Here is a 23,972-nt window from a genome sequence, read left to right as displayed (position 1 = left end):
ATTCGCGAAAGGTCCGAGATATATCGTTGCTTCAATTTATTCTTCCAGGCAATATATCTCACGGTTCGGTTCCCCATTTTCGGCACGCGAAAAGGATCCGAATCATGTAAACACTCCACTCGAATCGATGCACTCATGCTAATAGAATAGTAAACCTCTCCACGCCGCGTGTCTTACACCTCCGTTTTCAGTTTAAGGATGCGTTTCGAACGTAGAGTCCGGTCCGAAAAGTTATCCGGTCAACAACCTTGCGATAATGAAACTTCAATGGTACAATCCGAAGGTTTCGATTTAGTCTTAAACCTGACTCAAAATGAATTCTAAAATTGTGAAGTTCGATTAATGTAACGCAAAAACGGATCACGTTATCGAATATTTTTACTTGATACTGAAAAGCTATTTGATCAAAAATCCGATGAAAATGAAATTTCAAAGGTACAGTCCGAAGTCTTGGATTCGGTTTTAAACCTGACCTAAAATGAATTCTAAAATCGCGAAGTTCGATTAATATAACGCAAAAAAGGATCACGTTATCAAATCTTTTTATTTTGTATCAACGAAGCGCGTTGCTTTCCCGATTTTTATTAATCATCGGATTCATTTCACCGCGTTCCTAAACGATTTATACCAGTTGTTTTCGGTGAAACTCCCCGCTTGGCACCAGCAAATAGAAAACCGATCTCGTATTCGGTATTCTTACATATGTTCAAAATGTATGTTCGGTCGTTTATCTGCAGGTATTGACCGACGATATTCACCGAACACGGTTAGACAAATCTGCATGATCAGATTTTTTACAAATTTCTGACGGAGGCGTTAGTTTACTATCCTCGATCGATCCTGAATCTGAAAATTTTGCCTTTTTGATGATACGAGAAGCATATAGACTGAAGTTGTAATCCGTAGATGGGATTCATTTACGACAAAAATCAACGAACCATGCGACGAATTCAATTCAATATCCCATTTTTGAATATCATCCCTTTCGACCCGTTCGAAACGGTTAAAAACAAATTAAAAACCAAGATAATAAAAGAAAAAAAATGAAAAATCCCAAGTTATAGAATCAGCGATTTCGAGCTGTGATAGAGAAAAGTCTGAGTTGCGGTCGTGTCACGTACGACACGTTTCTGGCTCGCGGCTCATGGACGTCACGTATTTAGCGATAAAAGCTTCTTTAGGGATATTTATACCGCCATTTTACGACCCGTGTATCCGTATACCGTACACCACGCGGACGTATACGCGTCGGTGAATGATGACAGGTAACGTTAAAAGCGATTTTACGGCTTTTTTATAAGACAGACTGAATTCAAACCGCCCACCCATCTCTTTTGTTGGGTAGAGATTTAATAGCGTTCAAGTTTCGCGGGCGTAAAGTGAATTCATTGGCCGGGAGAGGGCCCGCTCATCATTTTCAATTTCACGTTCCTTCGAAATTTACTTTTTTCGCAATTAGACTTCCCGCTCCTTCTGTATTTCGCACAATATCAAACGACACGCGTGGCAACTATAATAATAATATATAATAATAATAATAATAATAATATTGATATCGATACCGGAGCGGGGAAAAGTCGATGAGAGAGAGCGAGTGGAGTTTCGGTAAAAAAAAAAGTTTTCGACTTTGTCATTTTTATCGGCGGTCTGATCCCGGCATCGTGATTGGCTCGCGAAACTTTTCTGATCTGTCTTTCGCAAGAGTTTGGATCTGCAAGCTTACCGAACGTAAATCACCACCACGTTCTAGACACACCCGTTATAGAACTTTCTTACTTTCGTTCGTACCGTCTCCGCTACTCTATTTTTACTTCTTTTATTCTTCTATAGATGCCGCGCTATTCTGTACAGAACTCTTTTACCTATGTACAAATATATGACGCGTCATACCCGTTATCGGATTTTCTTCCGCGCTACAGTTTGTCTGGCTCGACGACATTATGATAAATCGTCGACGATTATCCGCAATCGAAGTTATAGATGATGTCACGTTCTTTTTTTTTTGCACTCACTCAATTCATTCGAATTTCTGTCTTGTTCCCTCTTTGCGCTGTAAAAAAACGCTTTCACATTATGGTCGTAGGAAATTTCTATTACTTGACTTGTAGATTGGAAATTCATTCGTATTTTTGGGAGTGTGATTTCAGAAAATAACAAATACTTGCACGTTTCCCCGTTCGATTAAAATTGTATGAAGAAATCAACATGGCCGCCGTTTGATACACTTGGTAATTTATTTCGCCTGTAAGATTTTTTTCACCTCTCGATAATTATCGAACGATATTCTAGATTGAAGATAATGACGGCAAGAATAGTTTGCCCGTTATTTAAACTAATCTGCAATTTTCCGTTCTGCGCAAAAGCTGCAATAAAAACGTTCGAAATCTGAAAAGCTTTTAAAATGTCGGGCATATTTTCACGTAAAAATTTGTAACGCGATGAACAGTTAGCAAACGAGCTTTCTTGAATTGAGAACGTTTATCACCCGTAGTAATGAATAAAACCGGAATTTCGGGGTATGTATTTACGCATACGACCCTGTGGCGAATTTCCACAGTCCATTGGAAGGAATATTAATAGTTGAGGGTCGCCACGCGGGCGCATTGCGGAAGTAAATTCGGGGTGAAATATAAGTGAGGAAATGACGTGTCCTCTTTCACAATTACGCCCGAGAAATATATCCGTCGGTAGGAACCTTGCCCCTCAACCCCCCCGGCAGGCTAACTCCGTTTCTCGGTGTTCTCTCGGCGCCGGGATGCCGGAATGGCACCGCGAGGGTTGCGGGAAGCTTAATCATGAAGTAGCGTCTACTCGCTCGTGAGGAGCTGCTCTACGGGCAGATTTATTAAATTAAAATTAGCGCCAGCAGCAGCGCCGCCCTGACGCGAAAGCTCAAGAACCGCTGGAGGAAAGGAAAGGGAGGCACCGGGATCGGGAGCGATTACGTGACGCGGTAAATAAGACAGAGACACGTGCCCGGCCGAAGAGGGTGCAACAAAATCCCGAGGATATAAAAAATTTTTACCCTTCGATGGACTATTTTCATTTTTATATTTCGTAAGAGCCTTGCCATTTTTTTTTTCTTCCTTTTTACTGTTCGTTTTCTCAGTAAATTACGCCACGTATCGTTAATCAACGATTTTCAACGTACTAAATTTCGTACAGTGATTGTAATTTCCTCGGGGCACAATTGTTATGATTCTATTATTTTTGTTGCAGTCTAATTTATTCCTTTTTCGGAACAACCGTTGTATATTTTCCTGAATAGAGCCGTCAAATATCTCAAAACCGTCCAGAATTTCCTACAAATAGTGGATACGCCATGTATCCACCCTTGAAATCGAACGCGAGCTGCATTCATACCGTGTAGTAGAAGGTTCGTATGTAAAATCAAGCATTAATTGAAATTTCGAACGAAAATTCAGTGCTATCTGCACACTCCCGTGATCGATACAGCGTACAGCATAAAATGAATGGCAATGAGAAGCGAAAATGATGATGTATACTCATATTTTATATGAATTGTAAGATACGGAAAGCAATAATAATAAATAAAACTTGGGTAAAAGTAAGAGAATATTCTATTCTTCGACACTGATTAGCCGATACAATAATTAATTGAATACTTGAAAGAGAAGTGTGTCTCGATTATAAGAAAAGTTCAACTTACTCAAGTAATTAATTAGCCCGCTCACGAATAAGTAATTTTCCGTGCATACTGCGTACAAACATTGTAAAATTTCTCGTCCATCCGGTAAAATATAAAAATCCAGATTGACGTCGCTTTTGCAACACGTGTATCTCCCAAATAACATCGAATACACTGATGCGCAGATAAAAACAAAGAGAGAAGATCATGTTCCCTGACATCCTTTTATATCGTAAGGACGAGAAAGGAAGGACTGGAAGAATTTCTATTCCCCAGAATCCCGAATCTCTGACGTTGTTGGGGTGTTGCGACTGAACGAGCCGAAGAAGCAAATTGCTATTCGCTCTTGCGTGCAAGATACGCGCGTATCAATTGCTCCTGCAGGTTGTATACAATGTACAAGGTACGTTATAGAGCATGCAGGGGAATCGATTCACTCGGTATTCAATAGGTGGCTTCGTGTCGCCTCCGAAACCCGCCAGAGAACCTTCGCATCGAACCCAGACCCCTTCCTCCGACCACGCAGAGTAAAGCAGAGACGGTCGGCGGGTCGGGTTTCTATACATCCTCTGAATTGCCCACGCACCTAGATCCTACCTGAACCGTTAGACACCCGCAATCGGGCAACATCAGACATTAGACGATAAGCGGCTCACGACCAGCCGAGTCGTAGTCGCCATCGTGATCCAATCCCGTCGTTATTACTGTTATTATTACCGTAGTTATTATTACTGTATGTATAGTCATTGGACTCGCGATAGGATTCTGTGCTTCACCCAGAAACGCACCCCGTGGAGTTGAAGCTTGTCGAGAGATGGAAATGCGTGTTTGCGAACCCTGTACACAGGGTACACTGTACGTGTCTATGTATTGTATTGTAAGTGATCCGGTCCGTGGTTGAGAATTTACGGATCAGGGTATTATTATCTGCTGAATGATCCTCCGGTAGGATGATGATTAACGTCCGCGCGAGTCTTCCAGGAAATGAGAGGTTTTTACCTAAAATTAGAGCTTCTAGATTGTTATCAGAAATAATTTGGACTGTGGGTATACAATTTTAGACGCGATCGAGGAATAAAATGATTCCAAATTTGTGTTTTGTAATATATCTACACGTGAGAATTTTATAATGTATAATTGCGTATGAAGAACAAGAACAATGAGATGATGAAATAATTCTAGCTATCGGTGATTTGAGAGTATATAATTTTTAATAATTTGATTACGATATAGTCATAGATTGACAATTAGTATTCATTAAATGTACGTGTTCGAAGCTTCATGATGATTTTCTGAAGAAGGAATTAATCACTCATTGCAGCTTTCAATTGTTGAGACGATTTTATTGAAAACCTGATGCGCGGCTAGTTCACAATAGAATTAGGGAAAAAACATCGATTTTCGCTTCACCAGCTCATTCAGCTTTACATATCTGGAACCGTCGATATCAAGAGCCAATCAAGGAAAGGAATTAAGAAGCGTTCATGCGCTCGGTTACACCGTGCTATCAAGTTATACGGACAACCGCTTCGAATTCTTACCGCAACGCCCTGTTGTTCTATTTTCAAAACAAAGTATTGCCGGGAGGGGGGAGCCGAAATTTTCAGAGTAAATTCTCTGTCAACATCGGAAGCTTGTCAGTATGTCGTGAGCGGCCGACGAGTTCGTTAGGCTCCGTGTGAATAATCGTGCTTGTTGGGGAAATCGGTAACTGACTAACTGGTTCTACTCGAATTACCTAGACTTTTATAGGCCCTTTTTTGTTCCATTTTTGCTTACACGGAGAAAATAAAAGCGCAGATTTCACGCGAAACTGCAGGAAAAGAGTGACGCATCAGGTTTTTTCATAAAATTTACTTTGTAATACGCAGAATTTAATTTAGAAACAGTAAAAAGCAGTATTAGTGTGTGTGAAATCTGATACATTTATCTTTAAAGTTATAGTTGACACGGGTATTTTTTACCAAGAACCTTGAGGTGTCCTTTTTTCTTGCAATTTTGAGTAAAATCTGCCATTTTCCTTGGCTCTGTGTTGAATCAATTTTTATGTCAACCCTCCACCCCGCCACGAAAATGTCCTGCAAGCGTCAAATAACTGTCTAATGAAACGATGATCTTCGAGATTTCTCGCATTTGCGGAAAAATGAGCTTAAGCAAGCTTTCGCTAACGAATAATCATTTTGAGAGCATCAAGTTGTCGGTATGAATATGAATTTTTTCTTTCTCATTGTTATCGCGAAAGCTAGAAACTGCTAAATCCGGAAACCCATTGAGCCTATAATTACAAACTCTTCGATATTCGTGCACTAAGAATTTTTACTTCGACGGTAAAAATTTCTGCTGCCTCTGTATTTTCTGGGCACTTGAACTATTTTTTTCCGTCGATCGGATCCTTGTTTGACTTGAGAATAACTTGAACATGAACGTTAGAAGCGTCTGTAACGTATCAGCGAATTAAAATTGCGACAGACGGTTAACAATAAGTGCAACGGTAGTGAGTTGGTGCTTTTTTAAACGATTTTAACGACGGCAGTCGCGGAAGGTGTAAAATTGAAAAGTGACGATGACTGCTGGTTTCTGTTTTAACCTATCCCGGCACGCGCTCTATTCCGACACTTTTAATGCCTCAGCTGTTGCGGCCGTAAAAATATACGGACCTTTTCCGCGAGCATCTACACGTACCTGCACAACCGGCGTTTTCAAAATGTCCCTTCGCCCTCAACCGAGTCCAATGCGGTGCTTAAAGTTACGACGTAGTGGTGCACCGTTGATGGAGTTCATGGACTTTTAAGGGCGCTAGGTGACCATCCGCAAATCTCTACACGCCTGCTTTCCATTGACCCTTGCACTCTTACTCTACCGGCATTTCGATTCTTCACCGTCAATAAAAGGTAAGACTAATCGTAACGATTCGTGGATAAGATACGTAACGTTTACGCATATGGGTATTTTTTCCCTTGAATTTATTTTTTATTTTTTCCAAGCTTGACAGGAATATTGAAAATGAGAACCGCTGGTTAGCCTTTCCATGCTTCTGGATAGCTTGTAACCAAGTTTCATTTGCTCTTAGAGACCAATTAATTATTATCACAGTTTTCGATCTAGCTTTATCGATCGAAATATTAGGCAACGTTAACGAAATTATTGTTCGAAATGGCACACTGATTATTTAAACTTGTAAAATCATTTTTGCCAAAGCGACAATCACTTTTGCAGAATTAAAATCTGCTGTAGACGAAAATTAGACCCTAAATCAACAAATTTTTCGTTTTATCTATTTAGTGAAAAGCACGAAATTTGGCAAGTCTTTGTTCGTCGCAAATATGAAAATAATCAGATTAAAACTCGTCTGAATGATTTGGAGGTATAACTTCTAGACAATGACGAATACTTATTGAAACCAGGTTACATTTTTGTCTTATAATTATTGTAGAGAATCTTTCGCATCTGGATAAAAATGGTGCTGTCTTCTAATCTCTTGAAACCGTTTTAAATATTCGTAACAAAAGGAGCACTTTGAAATTTGGAATTCTTTGCTTCGTACGAGTAATCGAATGGATCTCGTGAATTCTAAGCATATTGGTTGTACACAATTTCCAAAAATATTCCGCGCGATTAAAAATTGCACAACTCTTTTTCATCGATGCAAGTAATATGGATAGAAATCTTTGACTGAAAATATATAATTATTGTAAGTAAGCGATGAAAATAAATTGGTAAAATTATCGATCATATCACAATTATCTGCATAACAACGCGGTACGTACTTTTAATTGGTGTCAATTTTTTTGACGAATTGTGAAATACGACGAACGTTTTAATAAATAATTGTTTGAATGAACATGTAATTTTCGCGTGACGCTTGCGAGCGTGTCAACTAAAGTCCTTGAACTTGACGGACACGACTTGTCCACAAGTTCCTTTTCTTTTTATTCATCTTCATCTCCCCTCCACCTTTTATCATTTTCGCGGACAGTTCAGGATATGGAAGGCCTTTAGAGAGCCGTCGGAGCGAATAATCTTGCGGAAATCGGTTCTTATAGAAAAAAACTTCACCTTGACGCGTTTATGATCCGATATCACTGAATTCACATCCCGCGCATGTATTTGCAAGTTTTCAGATACGCAAACACGCCGTGTGTTGCAATACACAAATATGTTACACACGTGTGATACGCGGAATATGGAATATAAATTCTACCCTGCGATGTGTATTTTTTGATATGGAAAACACGTCGTTAGAAATTCTTTACAACTTTCGTATCGCTTGGACAGGTCATTTACATGCTTCCTTCGAGATATTACGCGGCAGACTTATACAGCTCGGCTCAAAACTCACTGCGTCATTCTCGCCTTAGTTGTTCAATAAACTGTCCAGCATAACAAAAATACTCGCACCGTGGCTTTTCAATTTAATTCCGCGTGCGATGATTGTGTTTAGAAACTTTGCAAGATTCGAATTTAATTTTCCCCATAAGTGTTACAAAATGACTTGAAATTGAATATCAATTGAAATAAAAAATGAACGTTCACGGAATTAATCGGTATATCCCGTAAGAAAATCCCGAATAAAAAATTCAATTACAGAGTTGTTTGATGCAATTTCGGGATTGAAAAATTTTCACCAAGCAGTTCGTCACTCTCTCAATCAACTGAGTTGTGAAAAAACGAGTGAAAAACACCGCATTCAACGTCATCTCTTGTACGGAAATTAAAAAATGATTAAAACAAGATTGAAAAAATCGGACTGCGGTTGATTATACTGAAGCACAGCTTTTCAAGCTTTGTTTTATTACTGGCATTTTATTTCGACGATATTCTGTTCAAACCATACACACGCCCCATGCACCTTTATATAAGCTGTGTAACTGGCATTTTTTGACCGCATTCATTCAGTCCAGTAAGCACACGACTGTGTATTCATTGAACGTGTATTGCGGTCTATCTAAGCGGTTAACTTGGTAATATATACGCGAGTAATTTTTATCATATCAAATTTTACGGTCGGTGAAACGGTATTGAAGACTCCCTTTCATCTCTCTTTTGAGACGTTATACTCGGTTTCTGGAGAAACGCACGTTTTCAGAACTGCATCTCCAGTCGCGCGTCTCATGTCGTTCACTTTGAAGGCATGAATAATTTCCGCATATTATATCATCCGTGACGAGAATTATTATACCTGCGTTGGCGGAACGTTGCGTTTGTTTTTTCATTGCATTTTCATTCGTACAATTCGAACGACCGTCGCCGGTACAAGAAAAAATCTGCATGTAATTTGCGATCAAATTATCATAGGTATGTATAGCAAGAACGGACAGAATTTCTTTCAAGTTAAAATAAAAAAAAAAAAATCGGGAATATCTTATTTTCTCATTATTTTATCTGGAAACAGTCTAATTTGCAACGATCTGTATATAAATAAATTATTCGCTTCCACCTTCAGAGGCAGCATTCGAACATTCAGAAAATACATACAGTCAAATTTTCTTAGTAAGAATGTTACGAATATTGTTGATTTATTCGTTTTTAATCGAGTTTGCCCGAGAATTGTTGGAAATACCTATGATATTGTAAAAATTGAATTGTTTTATAATATACAAAAATAATTCACTTTTCTCGATATAGTAAACACATTTTATTCAATTATACCTCGCGGAAAAATTCGCCAGGTATAAAAAAAAAACCTCGAAGCTTTATCAGTCCGTGGTTTTTTGCCTCTTCATATTAATTACGATTAAATTACACAAGGAAAAAAGCTGGAAGGATGTGCAAATGTTTGAGAATTCTTTACCTCCTATTTTTTTCACTTGGATAGGGAGAAAGGAGAGGGAAGCAGGAAATATGAACCAGCACCAGAAGCAAATTCATTTCTCGCGCTTTATTCAGTTTCTCATTATAATATCATTATGACATTTATATGTATATAGGTATGTGTATATATATATATATATATATATGCATATGTTTATGTATGTGTACATGTATGCATATATGTGTATATGTATCTGTATATGTATTCGCTTACGCTATATACTTGAGCGTGTATCTATTTACAGTTTATAACATTAATACTCAAATATATTTATATATATGCTTTTAAAACTGGACTGCGGCCTTAAATTCTAATCATACGTACGATTTGTGTCGACGCGTAAATAACTATCAGAATATGTATTCATGCTTTGATATGCCACGTTATTTATAGCATATAATATAAGTCTTAAATTATTAATTTATGATGAAATTTATGAGTATAAATTGAATATATATTTACGAATGCATATACAAAATATTTATTTATCGAATCTACGCTCTTGATGAACTTGTTCGTTTGTTTATTTACTATATCTAAATGTATAGAATAATAAATGCTCAGTTATAATAATACACGGATGATATTATGGGATGCAAAAATAATTCGGTGCGCATCCAACAATATAGTAATATGATGACAGAATTTTTATACTCTGTATTGTAGGTATGTAATATTGGCACTATAATGACGTGAGGATTGGAAAGATGGCAAAATACTGTTTGTCGAATATACAGTGATTATCTATGGAGAGAATGATCCGTCGTTTGCAAAAATTTAACGCGCATGCGCCACAATTCGAGAGCAACTGTTTGTCAGGGCGACCAACCGTTATGAATTTAGACAGTTCGCCGCGGTGAACGTACACAACCTGAAAAATTTTAACAGCTGTCGGTGTTGCACCAATGAAATATAATAATACTGGAATGCTTACTGGGTGACTCGGTATAAGGTTGGCTTTCCGGAGAAGGAAATAGCTCGGAGGTGAACGGTAAGAATTTTTGAGGTTACGGGAAATGACGGTTGGTCGACCTGATAAACAACTGCTCTCGAATCGTGGCGCATACACATTGAACTATAGCAGACGACGGAACATTCTGTTGATAGATAATCACTCTATACAACGGATGTACTTATATACTATGCATACTTTTCATTCGTGTAAAACATAGTCAACCTATAATACTCGTATATGATCGATATAAGATATCGATATCATACATGGACATGTATTTATTACGTAGATGCGGGTACACGATGCGTACATGAAAATAACAATAATTGAATATAAAATATATCGAATCTCATTCGCTTTTCAATTCTATAAAACCATCCTGTAATACTAATTAAACTGTCTTAAATATAAACCTATGCGGTTATTACTTTCTTATCAATTATATTATGTGTATAAATTATGGAAGACGGAATATTTTTGAGCGAATTTTATGATCTAGGACGACCAACGATGCAAGTGGGCGGTATAAATAGTTTATACGAGTAAGAAAGTTGGTGAATTTTGGGAATTTATATCTCGACTAGAAAATATTCAATTACTTGGGGTTTGTTACATTAAAGGGTACGTAGATCGAGCTTCATTTATATATTTCTACTATTTCGATCATTTTTCTCTTGATTCAGTAAAATAAAGTAGTAAATTTCAAACGACAAATCGAATTTCAACTTTGCGTTTGAGAAAGAAATCGTAATCGATTCGTGGCAAAGAGCGCATACTGTCGGTAAATACTGTCTCTGAATTTCGGTTACATGATCTACTTGAGCCGTTTTGGAAATATCGTATGAAGCGAAATATCTCGCTGAGCGAAATGGTTGACGTTCTTCTCAATACCAATGCATAGTTAAATACATAGTTTGGAATAAAACAATTTCAAATCGAATCAAATGATTGCTTTTCGAAATAGTAATTCCCGAAACTCATCCACTTCTTCAGCCAATCTACTCGTACATGCCCCTTTAATGATCCCAAGCCTGCAACCTATTCCTATTCGTCGCGCTGCGCGACGTGCTAACTCTAATAAGGTGAACGTAACTTGCGAAATTTACTACGTAGTTGGTATACGAGCTTGCAGAATATAAGCAAGTGGTTTTGGGGTTCGAAGCGAGTAACTCGCCGCATGCAGTAACCGTATTGTCCTTACATTGTGCGGAATGTCGGGGGTCGCAGGGTGCAGCTGATGCGGAAGAGTCGATAACTAATTACGGGAAATTCATTAGGCCTCGCGGTGGCGAAAGAAGAATATTGAATTCTTGAAAGCATTTAAAGCGCGTTTTAATATCACCCAAGTCAGATTAAATTCCGCTAATGGAATCGGGCGGTGCATGTATGCAGAAACGTCGTGCGGTGCTCGTGGGATATGTCAAGTCAACTTTTTATCATCCGTTCTGCTATTTTTCACATTGAGAAAGTATGATCCACGCTTAATTGCGATTCTTCGAATTTTATTTTCCGGAGTGATCAACGACGATGAATAACGATACGCGACCGAAAATTAACAATCGTTTATTACGTATCAGGCTAGTAACGATATTTCTTCTTTCATTTTTTTTTTTTTTTTTTTTTTTTTTTTTTTTTGTGTGTGTTCCCCAGAGATCGTGGCTCGTTTTGACGAGAGTAATTTTTTTAATTGAAAATGTTTGGTCACGATTTTTTTTCTTTTTTGATCACTGGTTCTCTTTTCCTTCCAAATGTCGAACCTGTACCACACCGAGAGAAATTTTTAGTTCCGGTTACCGCACAGTCCTTAACTATTTACATTTTTTACCACAGTCAAAAAATTTAGTTCTAGGTAGAAAATGTAAATTAGTTTTCTAACTGTTACCATAAAGTCTAGTATCTGTTACTATTCTTTCTCATTACGATCACTGTTACTATATTTTCTTGTAACTGTTGCGAAAATTTAATGTTAAAGCCTCATTTAACTAAAAAGTAGCGTAAACCGAACAAACTGATTTTGCGTTGCCATTACCAAAAAAGGATCGACGATAGCGCAAAATGGTTAGGCGTACCTCGTTTTTTGTAATTTCAACAATATTCAAACAGTTTTTTTTTACCGATACCTGTTTTCTGAATTTTTCTAGTTACTGTAACAAATGACATTTTTCTCAGTGCACGACTCATGCAATAACGTGTTTATAATGTGTCTAATGGAGAAATTCTCCGTTGACAATGATCGAGTTTTGTTAATTAGGTTGTAGTATAAATTTACTAATAAAGTGAAAAAAATAAAAAAAAAAAACAGTACGAAAATTAACACACAGGTCGGATAAGGTGATAATTTGAATCACGTAATCAATTGTCTGATAAAGATGTGAAGCCGATTTTTTATTTTTTTTTTCAATTTTCGCACCGAGTTCTTATCAAGCAAAATTGAAACACAATTCGTGCCTGAGCTTGTGAAACAATCCTCGCAGTATTTTCAGTAAAAATCTAGGATCTGAAGGCGAACGAAGAGTCTTGATGCCGCCGTTGAACGTGCCGATAGTTCAGTGTGTAATATCGAGAATATAAGCGAGAATCAAGACACTTGCGCGCACGTGATCAGAGTGCGGAAAGATTTCGCTACCATTTCTCGGAACTTTCACGTTGGCGTATCACACCATCAACATATTGGAAGAATATTGGAAACTATACATTGAAATAAAAATCGTTATCACAAAGATCACAATACCGTTCCGCTTTTTCATCGATGTGAGTTTATTTTCATTGTACGTTTAAGTTTTCTGAATATTAATTTCCAGAGCATTTATTTACGCACAAAATGAGCTACAATTCGTGGCAATTGTTGAAAAGCAACAAAAAAAAAAGACATGTGTGATATCGAAAAAATGTCATTGTCATGATATAATTAATATTTACACTTTTGTACACGAAATTAGGTTGTACAAAATTTTTTCTTTCATTCTGAGAAAGTATTACCACAACTGAATTTGACTTGATTGATCTTGATCCTTGTAATTTTTGAATCCTTATTGAATCACACTTCTTGTGTGCACACTTTTTCCGTCACATTTTTTTATTTTTTCCTCACCGCAAGATGTACATGTTATCCGAAGTTGAAACAAAAATACATTTTGAATGTAGAAACGGATCATTTATAGGAATCATACAGATTTCGGTAATTCCGCGCTTGGTATCCTGCGATGATCGCTTTTTCCAAAGACGTAGAGGGAATTGCCTTTCGCGTCGGTATTACAAACGTCAGCGAAGCGCGGTCCCTGAGTAGGTATGCATTACGGAAACTTTTGCACGCAGAGTGGCGTGCACGGATGTATGATCTTGTCATAAATAATGATACAGAACTGCATGCAGTGCCGCGTTGGTAACGAACTGAGTAATGTACTTGAACTGGGAATACGACGATTGCATCGCGCTGCAGGGGCAATTAATACGATAGAATCGAGTGTTCGAAACTTTGCAGATTCCGCGGAGCGGCCCCGGAACGGGGTGGAGCTGAGTGATCGCGGTAAATTAACTCCCAGTGACTCTATAGGCGGTTCCTGAACCCGCGACCCACCCTCACTCCGAACTTTGAACAAACAATTGCCGGCTGAACGTACATGCACCACCGAGTTTTCCTACACTCATCGTACAACAACGTAGTCTGGACGGCGTTAACGTCGAACAAAATATCTACTCGCCAACTCACAATAATGGCTTATTCATCATACGTTCACGTTGTAGGGCTTCAACTCCATGAACTGGTACGGAACGTGCAGCGTCGAACCGTTGTGCTCAACCAGGAGATGCCCTCTTCTCGACGAAGCTCCGACCACGATCACCGTCTCACCCTTGTACAGCATAATCTCGCCGTCTCCTCCTTCTGCTATGTGGAAACATAAAACGCTCGGGTTATGAAAAGCTTCGTGGGATCGTTGGACGAACAGGGGAAAAATAGACGACTGTGATTATTTTCCTAAAGGGTAAACTTTTTCGAGACAATGTTGGAATTCGTCGTTTAGAGTCGGAACTTTAATGCCCAAAGGACTTAGGTACTCTTTTGATTATCAGTCAACCATCGAAATAAGGCTTTAAGCTTTCTGCCCACCGACCCCTACCTGGAAACGGCGACTTCATCACCCTCGACTGTGGATAGCCCAACTTTGTATTTCCGGTGACGGTGTAAGACCTCGACGGAGGTACCGGTGGTGGCCGTTCCTGCGAAATGATGAAACGTTAATTTCAGGACAGTTTAACATGACTTGATTCCGGACTTGACGGTGGTATATATTTAAACTAAGTTTGGGATGATCACTCAATTCTGACCAGAGAATTTGCCTGCTACTTTGCGAAACTATTCCAAATGCTTACCTAATGAAGATGTTCAGCTCTGCAGAATTTGTTCTTAATCAATTCGACCAACAAGTTTCGTTACCACAATCATACTGAATAAAAAGTGACACACGCCAGTTTCCATGAATCTTAATTAATGTATTTTCCAGCCAAGTCAAGAGGAGTGGCGACACTGTCAGAACGACTTACGAGGTCAAGGCCAAAGAGGGTGCAGGTCTGCTGAATCATCTTTTGATCGGCACACTTTTCCGTTGGATCTGGAGGTGGGGTACCAGCGATGGGTTGAGGCCTGGGACGAGCGCCGTTACTGTTCGCGTTTCCAGTTCCGGCGGACACTCCTCTCTGGCCAACTGAAAGATTCTGTTGCTGTTTTTGAACGACGCTTGAGCCGATGCCGATGACCGATCTGAGAATTGGCAATCTCCTCCGGATTCGCCATCCTCGCCAGATGGCCTGAGGAGCAAAAGGACAGTTATGATCCATTTTGCTCGAGGTGAGACCTTGCTTCCTTACTATTCTTCCTTACCTGTATGGCAGTGGCAGCCTGCCGCCGAGTGTCGGCGCGCATGGCTTCGAGCTGCTGGCGAATACCTTCACTCAGAAATATGTGACGTTTTCCCAGAGCCCAGCTGGTACTCGCGGAGAACTTGCTCTTCATCTGCTGGGCGTTCTGCAGTATGAGTCTCGTGTCTTCGGCGGCCTGCTCTTCCGCCCTTCGCAGCTGCTTGAACGGCGCCAAGAGTCTGTACCGGGTGTTGAATGCCTTGAAACGCATTCGGTGTGGATACCCTGTGGGATAACGGACGATTTGGTAAGTTTGTGTTCTATGGGGGTGAAATATGGCTTAGCTTTGCGAAGAACAAACCTCCGGCCATCAAATTGACGGTTTCGAGAACCTGAAGTGACCTGATCTGCCGCATTGCGACTCCTCGATCCAAATGGTCCGGTGTTTCGGAACTATTGCTGCGGATGCATCTGACGAAATGAGGCCTAGCGTGTACCAGTGTTCTCAGAAGGTTATCCAGCCGCGTGTGGAAGTCTTGTGTAAGGGTGGATATAGGCTCGTCTCCGTTAAGCCTGTCAGAGAACTGAACATTTTCTGAATCTGCCTGAGGTAAGACAGGGTGAAATTTTAATCTGCGCGAAGCAATATTTGATAGGAAAACTCACAGGTCCGTGTGTGACGTTGGTGATATCCGGAAGCTTACTCCACGGGGAACCGTGTCGTTGGCATAGAGGGCTTTCAATTCGCTACCAAAGAGGTGCGTCGCGAATCCAAAGCTGCAGGTGTGCTTGTAGAATACGGCGACAAGATCGTCGGGCACCACGTCCTTGTTCGTGTCTGGAAGTATTCGATGAGTCAGTGGTTATGAAGGGTGGGAGAAAGGGATTTCGGAAGGACGACGAGAGGACCGGGGGGGGGGGGGGAGGGGGCAGAATACGCACCGAGAAAGTCGGAGGCGTCGTAAGCAACCCTCCCAGCGAAGTGCTGAATACCAAATGACCTGCAGTCGACCATCCTGGACTCGAAAAGCCTGGGGTTCTGTTTGTGCTGAACCTTAACCTTGGACACGTAGCTCTCAGCTGTTCCTCTTATCGAGCATTCGACGTCGAGCATACTCAATAGACCCGTGCGCTGCATCAACGTGGACGAATTAGGTATCGGGTCAGCTTTAAGGAGAGCTGGGGAGTTTCGGGTTCGAGTTCAAATTTTCGACTATCGAGTATCTATAACCACGCTGCGAGACGCGCGTGATTAACGTCCTCACGGATATTTGAATGGTAGTACCTTATATATAGATACGCAGAGAGAGGCTTAATCAAACGATTCTTACCAGTGATGAGATGAGATCGATGCAAGGCACGTTGTCAACGTAATCTACCTCCACGTCGCAGTGTATCCCCTCGTCCCTGCAGCTCTCGATCGAACTTTTGAATATGTGGGTGTTATAAAAATGCTGCATCGTTTCCGCGCACAGATTTATACATAGATGCTCAAGCTGGCTCGGCTTTGGGTCTTCGAACCCGAACATGTCTAGGATACCGATAAAACCGTCCGTCGCATGTCTTACCGCGTTGTTTAACGCCGCCATACTTCTCGAGCCGGTTCCACCTAAGGTGAAAAAAATCAAATGAAATAGTAATGGAAGATAGTAAAAATCGCAGCAGAAAATACGAAAGACGAATCAACCACACGCACACACCTGCTGAACTGCCGATGGTGGAGGCGTGCTGACTGGTTACCTCGGCCTGATTGTGAACGGACTCATTGGAGTCCGAAGAGAGGGTGCCGAGGGTGGATCCCAATCTCTTGAGGCTGTTCGCCCTTCTGACGATGGTCGCCACTGTCCGACAGTACAAAGCCTTGGCGAGGGAGTCTCTGGTCATGTTGGACTGCGAGAAATGGTGAGTTTGGGTAACGCTGGAATATGTCGGAGTGGAGGGGTGTCGGAGCATTTTTTACCGCACAATACACTCACCATATTTGCATCGCAGACAGATTTCACCAGCTGTCCTCTGGCGTTGTGCGTTCTGGAAGTCAAACCCCTCAGCAAAGCTGGCGGCGGAACTCCCAGCAAAGCCGCCACTGCGCCTAGCTCGCTCTCTCCGACCACGCTGACCTCGACACCAGGTCCGTCCGTGAACCCGACGTTACCAAGTATCAAGACTGCGGCCAGGACCCTGACCACGTCCAGAAATGGTATTCCAAGGACTCCTGAAGATTTTGATCAAAGTGTCGGTAAGGACATATTTCAACACACTTGTCGAATCATTCCAATAGTTGTTAGCCAGAGTAGCTGAGATAGTTTTCTACTCACCCAAGCAAGCTTTCCACGAATGGAACCTAACCGCATCCTCAGTCTCTTCCTGCCTCGTGTCACCGTGTTGCAGATACCTTAAATTATTGAGGTTGTAACCCTCGAGGTTCAGCTTTGCTGGAAAGGGAATCGACCATGTCATTGCCACTTTCGTATGACGACTTTGATTCAATTTCAGTTAAGATGACGACAGTGAATCGTGGAGATTCATTTTTCATACCATACCTCTCTCTTCGTGGGTTAGTCCAGCGAGCATCTGGTAGAATATGTGATAGTTCTTCTCGTCCGGTAGCGGCCTTATCACCCTGGTTTGATCTAGGAAGTAGCAGTGGATTTTCGTCCGGTACAAGGCGCCGTCCGTCACTTGAACTTCGATGAAGTGGCCCTTGAAAATTGCACACAAAATGTACCGGCGAACTTGTAGTTGCACTGTTAATTCTGTATTTTTTTACCATCAAATTTCACACTCTTACTCACTATTCTTGAGCTCTCGGAATTCGTTGCCGTCTTTGCTGATCCGAGTGACCTCAGGACTGTAAAGGCTGCTGCCAAGTGCTTGAACGCATCTGTTTCTGGCCCGCCACCAGCTACGTCAAAAAGCTGTCTCAGGAGGAGCATCGATGCGTAGGTTTTGCCCGAGCCACTCGTTCCTGCAATCACGAATTACCAGCCACCCGATCGTTGCATGGTCATCACACGGTGCAAACGCTGTTTGTTTTTGCTCCTCTTTTAACGACTCTGGTGACTGTTTTCTCTTTCTCTCTCTCTCTTTTGTTATGTTTTTCACTTGTGAAGTTTTCTAGTTCTACTTACCAGACAGAATTATTGCCTGCGGATAACCCGTCTCTGATTGCTGCCTAACAGCCTCTTGAACAACCCTGTTGAGCTGCGGTGCCAGAGGTATAGTTCTGGTGCTCGTCAACGTCAACGGATTTCCGACGTCATGGTATGGGTTAATCGACACGAGGATGGGGCCCACATTTGTCTGAAATTTTTCGGTGAGTAAATATTACATATTTGTGCTGTGAAAACGTGAAGAGATTCCATCCAGTACATCATTTATTCTCAAAACAATTATCGAATGGTATGTGCTGTTTGCACGCGATCTTAATGAAGTTTAACAACTTTGTATATTCTCACGAAAATTATTCAGCGTTTATCGTTACGTTTAATTCAGTCAAACCATGAAAATAAAGATGACATCAAGATTCATCATGGTTATTGGAAAATGACAATTCTATACCTCAGAGTCCTTAGACTAGCGGTACTGGCGTTGTTTCGATAGTTTACCAAATTCGATTGGTTTATGTTATACAGCTTTCCTCTCATGCTTTCGGAGTTATCGAGTATTATGTATTTTTTTGCTGCGTGCACCGTCAGGAGATTTACTATAAATAAACGACTCTAGTTTAAATTCCAAGTATTTTGATATAGCATACCTAATCAAATCTCCAAATCCAGTACATCGGCATTTAGAGTCTAGCATTCAGGAATTTCAGTTTCCAATGTCCCCAAGAGACACCAAAGTGTACTTCAACTTCGGAATCGTTAAACGAATTACATCAAATTTGAAAACTTGTCTACTCGAAAGCCTGGATGTTTCCATTTTGAGTATTAATATGCATCGTCGATTACTTTAGCTTCGTGAGTAAATATGATCATCTTAATGTTAATATACATTTCGAAAGTATAGCTTGGACAAGTGAAAAGTGGCCATAAGGAGAAGTTAGGTTCGCCCTGTTTGCGTGGTTTGAGGTTCATTTACCGCGTTCACTCGGCCATTAAAGATTGAAGTGAGTATAAAATAAAGCGAGTCGAGGTGGACGGCGCTCTCGTAGCCGGTTGGCGGCGGCTTTGTGATGTCCCGCGTCTCTCTCGCAGGGGTATATCTCCACGTCGTGGCTAGTGTACAGAGAAAGCGAGCGAACGAGAGAAAAGGAGAGAGGTGGAGAGAGAGAGAGAGAGAGAGAGAAAGAGAGTGAGAAAAAAGTAAAATAAACAAGGACGAAAAAAGAGGGGGGAACGATAAAAAGAGAGCGAAAGAATGGAGGAAAGAAAGAAGGAAGGAAGGAAGGGACCAGAACTGATCCCACGTCTTGCGCAGCCCTAGCCTTCGGGAAACATTTGCCTGACACGCGGTAAATACATTACACGCACCTGCGTATTCCCCATCATTATTGCCGTCCTTATTATTATTGTTGTTATTATTTATCGTTATTCGGTATTCGGTTTTCCCACTAGATGCACGCTCCGGTTACATGCAGTGAAAACATGAAGACATGAAACAAGTCAGGGAACCATGAAAGTATTTATAATTAGACGGTACCGAACACCTCTTTTCACAATATCAGACACAAGGCACTTTCAAACGCCGGTGAAAAATAGACGTAAACATCGTTGGAAGGTATATCAAGAATTTCTCTCTTTTTAACACATGCAAAAACTGTCCCCGACACGCCCCATCCAACGGAATGTCGGTGTACTTCGGTTAAACCGTAAGGAATTACGTCCGAGTAATCGTGTAACGTATCTGTAATCTATGTACCATTCCGGTAATGGAAAGATATATACGCTCATGCAGGTTTGGCGTCTAGCATGCTATATAGCAGAAGCGAGGGGAGTTTGCATTAACATAAACAAGCTGTCCAGTCAGCTCGCGATGCAACTGCGGACCAGCTGTAACTGTTGATTTGGAATTAAGATTAATGTTTAACGGTGTATGGAGAATGGGGATGCTAGATGGAAAGCTCGCGGTCACGCGGTGGACCGCCTACCTGACTTTGCCTACCATGTGCCACCGAATTGTAAGGAATGTCTTCAGAGGACGTTGCGCTGTTTCGTCCCGAGTAGATTACGCACTGATTGCCAAACACTGGTTGTAGATAATGACGTTACTGGTCGTTACACTTATTCGCGGGATTTTTGACGGAGAAGCTAACTTTATCATTCCGAACTCTTTCCAAATAATTAAACTCTTGAAATACCTTGTTAATGGCCAGGCAAGAGTCACCGTTTCACCGAAAGCCTCGCAATAGGATGAATGCTCGATGAACGTCTAGCCTCGTAATTTACTCGGTGAAGATTTGTCCTCGGCCGAGACTTAGACGACATGAAACCATGGGAATATATTCATCGTGGACAAAGGTCTTGCTTGAGGGTGGGTTGATTATTTGAGCAAGAACAGATTACAACCGATAGTCGAAATTTGGATGTACACTGAGATCCTGGAGGGGTTGACATTGGAATGGGAGGGCACTTTGGGGAGTGGATGTGTAGGGACGGTAGAACTCAGCCGAGTAGGAGCTGTTTGCTCGCTGTTATAAGGGCGGATAGCGCAATCGAATATCAGCCGTGATGTAGCTGTTGTCGGTGTTTCCTTGCATGCGGACGAGAGAGACCGCCTGGAACACGTTGATTTTGTCTGTTTGCATTCCTACGGAGAGGCATGGAACTGCCTCGGGCGCCACTAACCTGAGTCTCCACCGTTCACCGAGAACTGAGCGAGCAGATATATATACATATATATACCCGGTCTCAACATGTACCCTCGGATTTATCATCAGCGTACCGTGTATACCTGGTAAACACCAAATCGTCCCATCTTGTTTCCAAAATATCGAATATTCGCGCACAGTCCATGAACAGGGCAATGATCTCCTTTCGCCACGTTTAACTTGTCCGCAATTGCCGGTCGAACTGTCGAATCACGAAACGCAAAGTACGAACAAACCGTTACTGTCAGTCCAGCACCCCGTTACCAATGATCAATGTTTCATGCGATATCCGACTCCTCATCGACGGGAGTACCGATGAGAAAAAAATCTGGGAAATTGGAGACCGCGATATTGAAACAGCGGTAATTAGCAGGGAGTTCGAAGCGGGACCATCACCTCGAAGATGGTCGTCAGCGACCGTTGGTCGACCTTGGCCGAGAGAAAAATTGTTAGTGTCAAATTTTGACGGGGTAAGACTCACGTGATACTGTTCGGCGCAGAACCTCGCTTGAAGACACTTTAGTACCGCGTCTTCCGTCAGCGGTCCTGAAAGGTGAATCAGGTCGTCTAGGCTCGTGCAGGAGTTCGTCGATACGGAGGTCGGCGTCGTCAGCGTCTTGACGAGGCACCTGTGGTGCAACGACGTCTTGACGTTCCTCGCATCCGAGATTATACTTGCTATCGGAGGCGGCGGCAGGGAGCCCAGCGCCGTCACGCAGGACACTATCCCATCGTCCAGGACCAGGTGACGTTTCTTCGGTGAGTCAGGATCTGTGGGGACAAATAGATTAGCACGTTTTACTTCTCGCTCTGGCATCCCTCGTCATCCTCCACTACTATCCTGCCTATCAGCTGAGCCCTGTCTCTCCCGCAAGAAAAATCGGCCAAACTTACCGCGAGGGCTGATAACCTTATCGAGGTATGCTCGACTACTCGGTGACTAAGGGTCCGGGGCTGACGGCTCTTCGACGATAGTACGCATTTAACTGACAGGTAATCAAGGCCGAGTCAATCGCTCGGCAACTCTCACCGACACCCTCCGAGATCAAATTCAATAAACAAAGTCTTCTCGATAACTGTGAGGGTTCCGACAACGTCGATTTGCCGGGGGCCATGGCTGTTGGTACTCCAATTCGTTTTTGTTTTTTTCTCTCGACTTATTTCTGTCCACCCTTGCGACTTACGAGAGAGAGAAAGAGAGGGAGAAAGAGCCAAATTATCAGCCCCTCTATGATTTCTCTTACAACTAACGAAGCCCAATTACCAATGATTACACAGCAATTACGTAAATTATTTTATTACTAATAATTATATGATCTTTGAAAAGTTCACCGCTTCAGCCGATTTCTATCAATTATTATCAGCTCAGTTTTTTTCTGTTTCAAATCAATTTACCTGCAATTTTTCTGGAATTATGCAAAATCGCAGTAAGTCATGATCAATCCATTTATGGATTTATCGAAGGTATAATAAGGTTTTTGGAAACTCCTTCCAGCCAATCATCAGAGAATCTATCCAAAAATGAAATAAGCCCAGATGTATGAAAATTATAATCAAGCAATACGATTCAGTCATTATAAATATAAAGAAAAAGAAAATAACTTATGTACGTTTGTAATTTTTTTTATTTCTTCAAAAAACTTTGAGATCTTGCATATAGTCTCAATCTTTGAAACAATACTTCATGGATTTCACGTTCTTATTGATATAACTTCTATCTCACAATTGAACTCGTTAAATGCCTAAATTTTTCACGATACATTTTTATCGAATAACGCGTGCTCGAGGGATTTGATTACAGAATCGACGGAATCGCGAAGCGTGTTAATTCCAGTATCCGCTTACCGTCAAAGCGAATTATCCAGAGCCCATAGCTGTGGAAAAGAATTTATCCCCGGAATGTAAATTGTAAAGCAATCGGTAATAAAATAAATCTTCACAAACCGGAAATGACATTATTCGCTGCGGAGTTCCGACCGAGGGTGTTGTTATTGTTAGCGCTGTTATTGTTGTTGTTGGTGCTGCTGTTGTTGTTATTATTATTCGCCGAATGAGCGTTGCGGGGGTGCGCTATGCTCGTCCCGGTCAGAGGGTAGCTTGTCCCGTGGGATGCGGCCGTCGGTGGCGGGGGCAAAGTCGTCCTCGGAGGAACCGCCGGGGCCCCGTGTCCTTTTTCAGAACTTTTGCCCGAGTTTTGGGGCTGCCCAACGTGGAGTCGGTTTCTGAGGGTTACAAGCTCGGTGCTTAAACTCCTCAGACGCTGCTGCAGGTGCACCGCCTCGTTCGACGAAGACGCATCTGAAACAGATTTGTTCCTTTATTGCAATTCGATTTATTTCTTGTTCATTCTAAAAATGTCTCATTTCCGAATTTACATAGGCGGAAAGTTCATATGCTTGTGAAGGTATAAAATATCAGCAAAAAAGCTTGAAACAAAAACATCACTCGACACCGTTGTCAGTAAATTATTCAAGGACAATATGGTGGAATTCTATTTTATATACACTCGAAAAAAAAGAAATAAATCGTATAAAGTAGATGCAAGCATTGCAGAATATTTAACATCGTGTATGAATTGTCATACTGCGAATTGACAGTCAAAATCATTGGAAGTTTTTCTATGAAAGTTTATTAGACTTAAAACTTGATCAATATTTCGCAATAAAAATTTCCTAGCAAATCTGTTTACAATTTTGTCTCGTAAATTGAGTTTCGTACATTTAAAAAAAGACCCACAAACCTTCGCTTTGAAATATTTCAAATGTTTCAAATCGCAACTCCAAATGAGACTCAACCCTTCGAGTAGACACATATTTTTTTCGATCAGCGAGTAAACTCTGGGTCTGTGAGACCCTGTGATTTTTTCACGGTCTACCGTTTCAGAACTAAT

At 41.2% G+C, this 23,972-nt stretch overlaps 1 protein-coding gene and 1 long non-coding RNA gene across 5 annotated transcripts in view; one reads left to right on the top strand and one right to left on the bottom strand.

Annotated features, from left to right (window-relative positions):
* Window positions 1-9,525: 9,525 nt before the first annotated feature.
* The window catches only part of dachs (unconventional myosin-IXb-like dachs), a 51,761-nt gene continuing 37,314 nt past the window's right edge, over window positions 9,526-23,972 (bottom strand). For all 4 annotated transcript variants that reach the window (XM_046622565.2, XM_069135160.1, XM_046622564.2 and 1 more), the window contains 16 exons: window positions 23,027-23,380; window positions 21,564-21,853; window positions 18,402-18,573; window positions 18,066-18,238; window positions 17,814-17,973; window positions 17,589-17,705; window positions 17,250-17,485; window positions 16,974-17,163; window positions 16,605-16,882; window positions 16,216-16,405; window positions 15,940-16,111; window positions 15,635-15,846; window positions 15,296-15,558; window positions 14,959-15,222; window positions 14,535-14,634; window positions 9,526-14,302 (listed from right to left, as the gene is read on the bottom strand). In XM_046622565.2, the coding sequence (XP_046478521.1) occupies window positions 14,142-14,302; window positions 14,535-14,634; window positions 14,959-15,222; window positions 15,296-15,558; window positions 15,635-15,846; window positions 15,940-16,111; window positions 16,216-16,405; window positions 16,605-16,882; window positions 16,974-17,163; window positions 17,250-17,485; window positions 17,589-17,705; window positions 17,814-17,973; window positions 18,066-18,238; window positions 18,402-18,573; window positions 21,564-21,853; window positions 23,027-23,380 (3,332 nt within the window). In that variant the 3' untranslated portion in view covers window positions 9,526-14,141. The remainder of the gene's footprint in view (window positions 14,303-14,534; window positions 14,635-14,958; window positions 15,223-15,295; window positions 15,559-15,634; window positions 15,847-15,939; window positions 16,112-16,215; window positions 16,406-16,604; window positions 16,883-16,973; window positions 17,164-17,249; window positions 17,486-17,588; window positions 17,706-17,813; window positions 17,974-18,065; window positions 18,239-18,401; window positions 18,574-21,563; window positions 21,854-23,026; window positions 23,381-23,972) is intronic.
* Window positions 17,052-23,972, top strand: part of LOC124217193 (uncharacterized) — a 35,302-nt gene continuing 28,381 nt past the window's right edge. Inside the window, exons 1-4 of the long non-coding RNA XR_006882800.2 lie at window positions 17,052-17,175; window positions 17,266-17,509; window positions 17,767-18,329; window positions 18,405-18,586. This is a non-coding gene — a long non-coding RNA (uncharacterized lncRNA). The remainder of the gene's footprint in view (window positions 17,176-17,265; window positions 17,510-17,766; window positions 18,330-18,404; window positions 18,587-23,972) is intronic.

This window comes from Neodiprion pinetum, chromosome 4, assembly GCF_021155775.2.
Source record: "Neodiprion pinetum isolate iyNeoPine1 chromosome 4, iyNeoPine1.2, whole genome shotgun sequence".
Taxonomy (NCBI): Eukaryota; Metazoa; Arthropoda; class Insecta; order Hymenoptera; family Diprionidae; genus Neodiprion; species Neodiprion pinetum.
The sequence above is the reverse complement of the archived record's forward strand: the minus strand, read 5'-3'. Positions and strand labels throughout refer to the sequence as shown.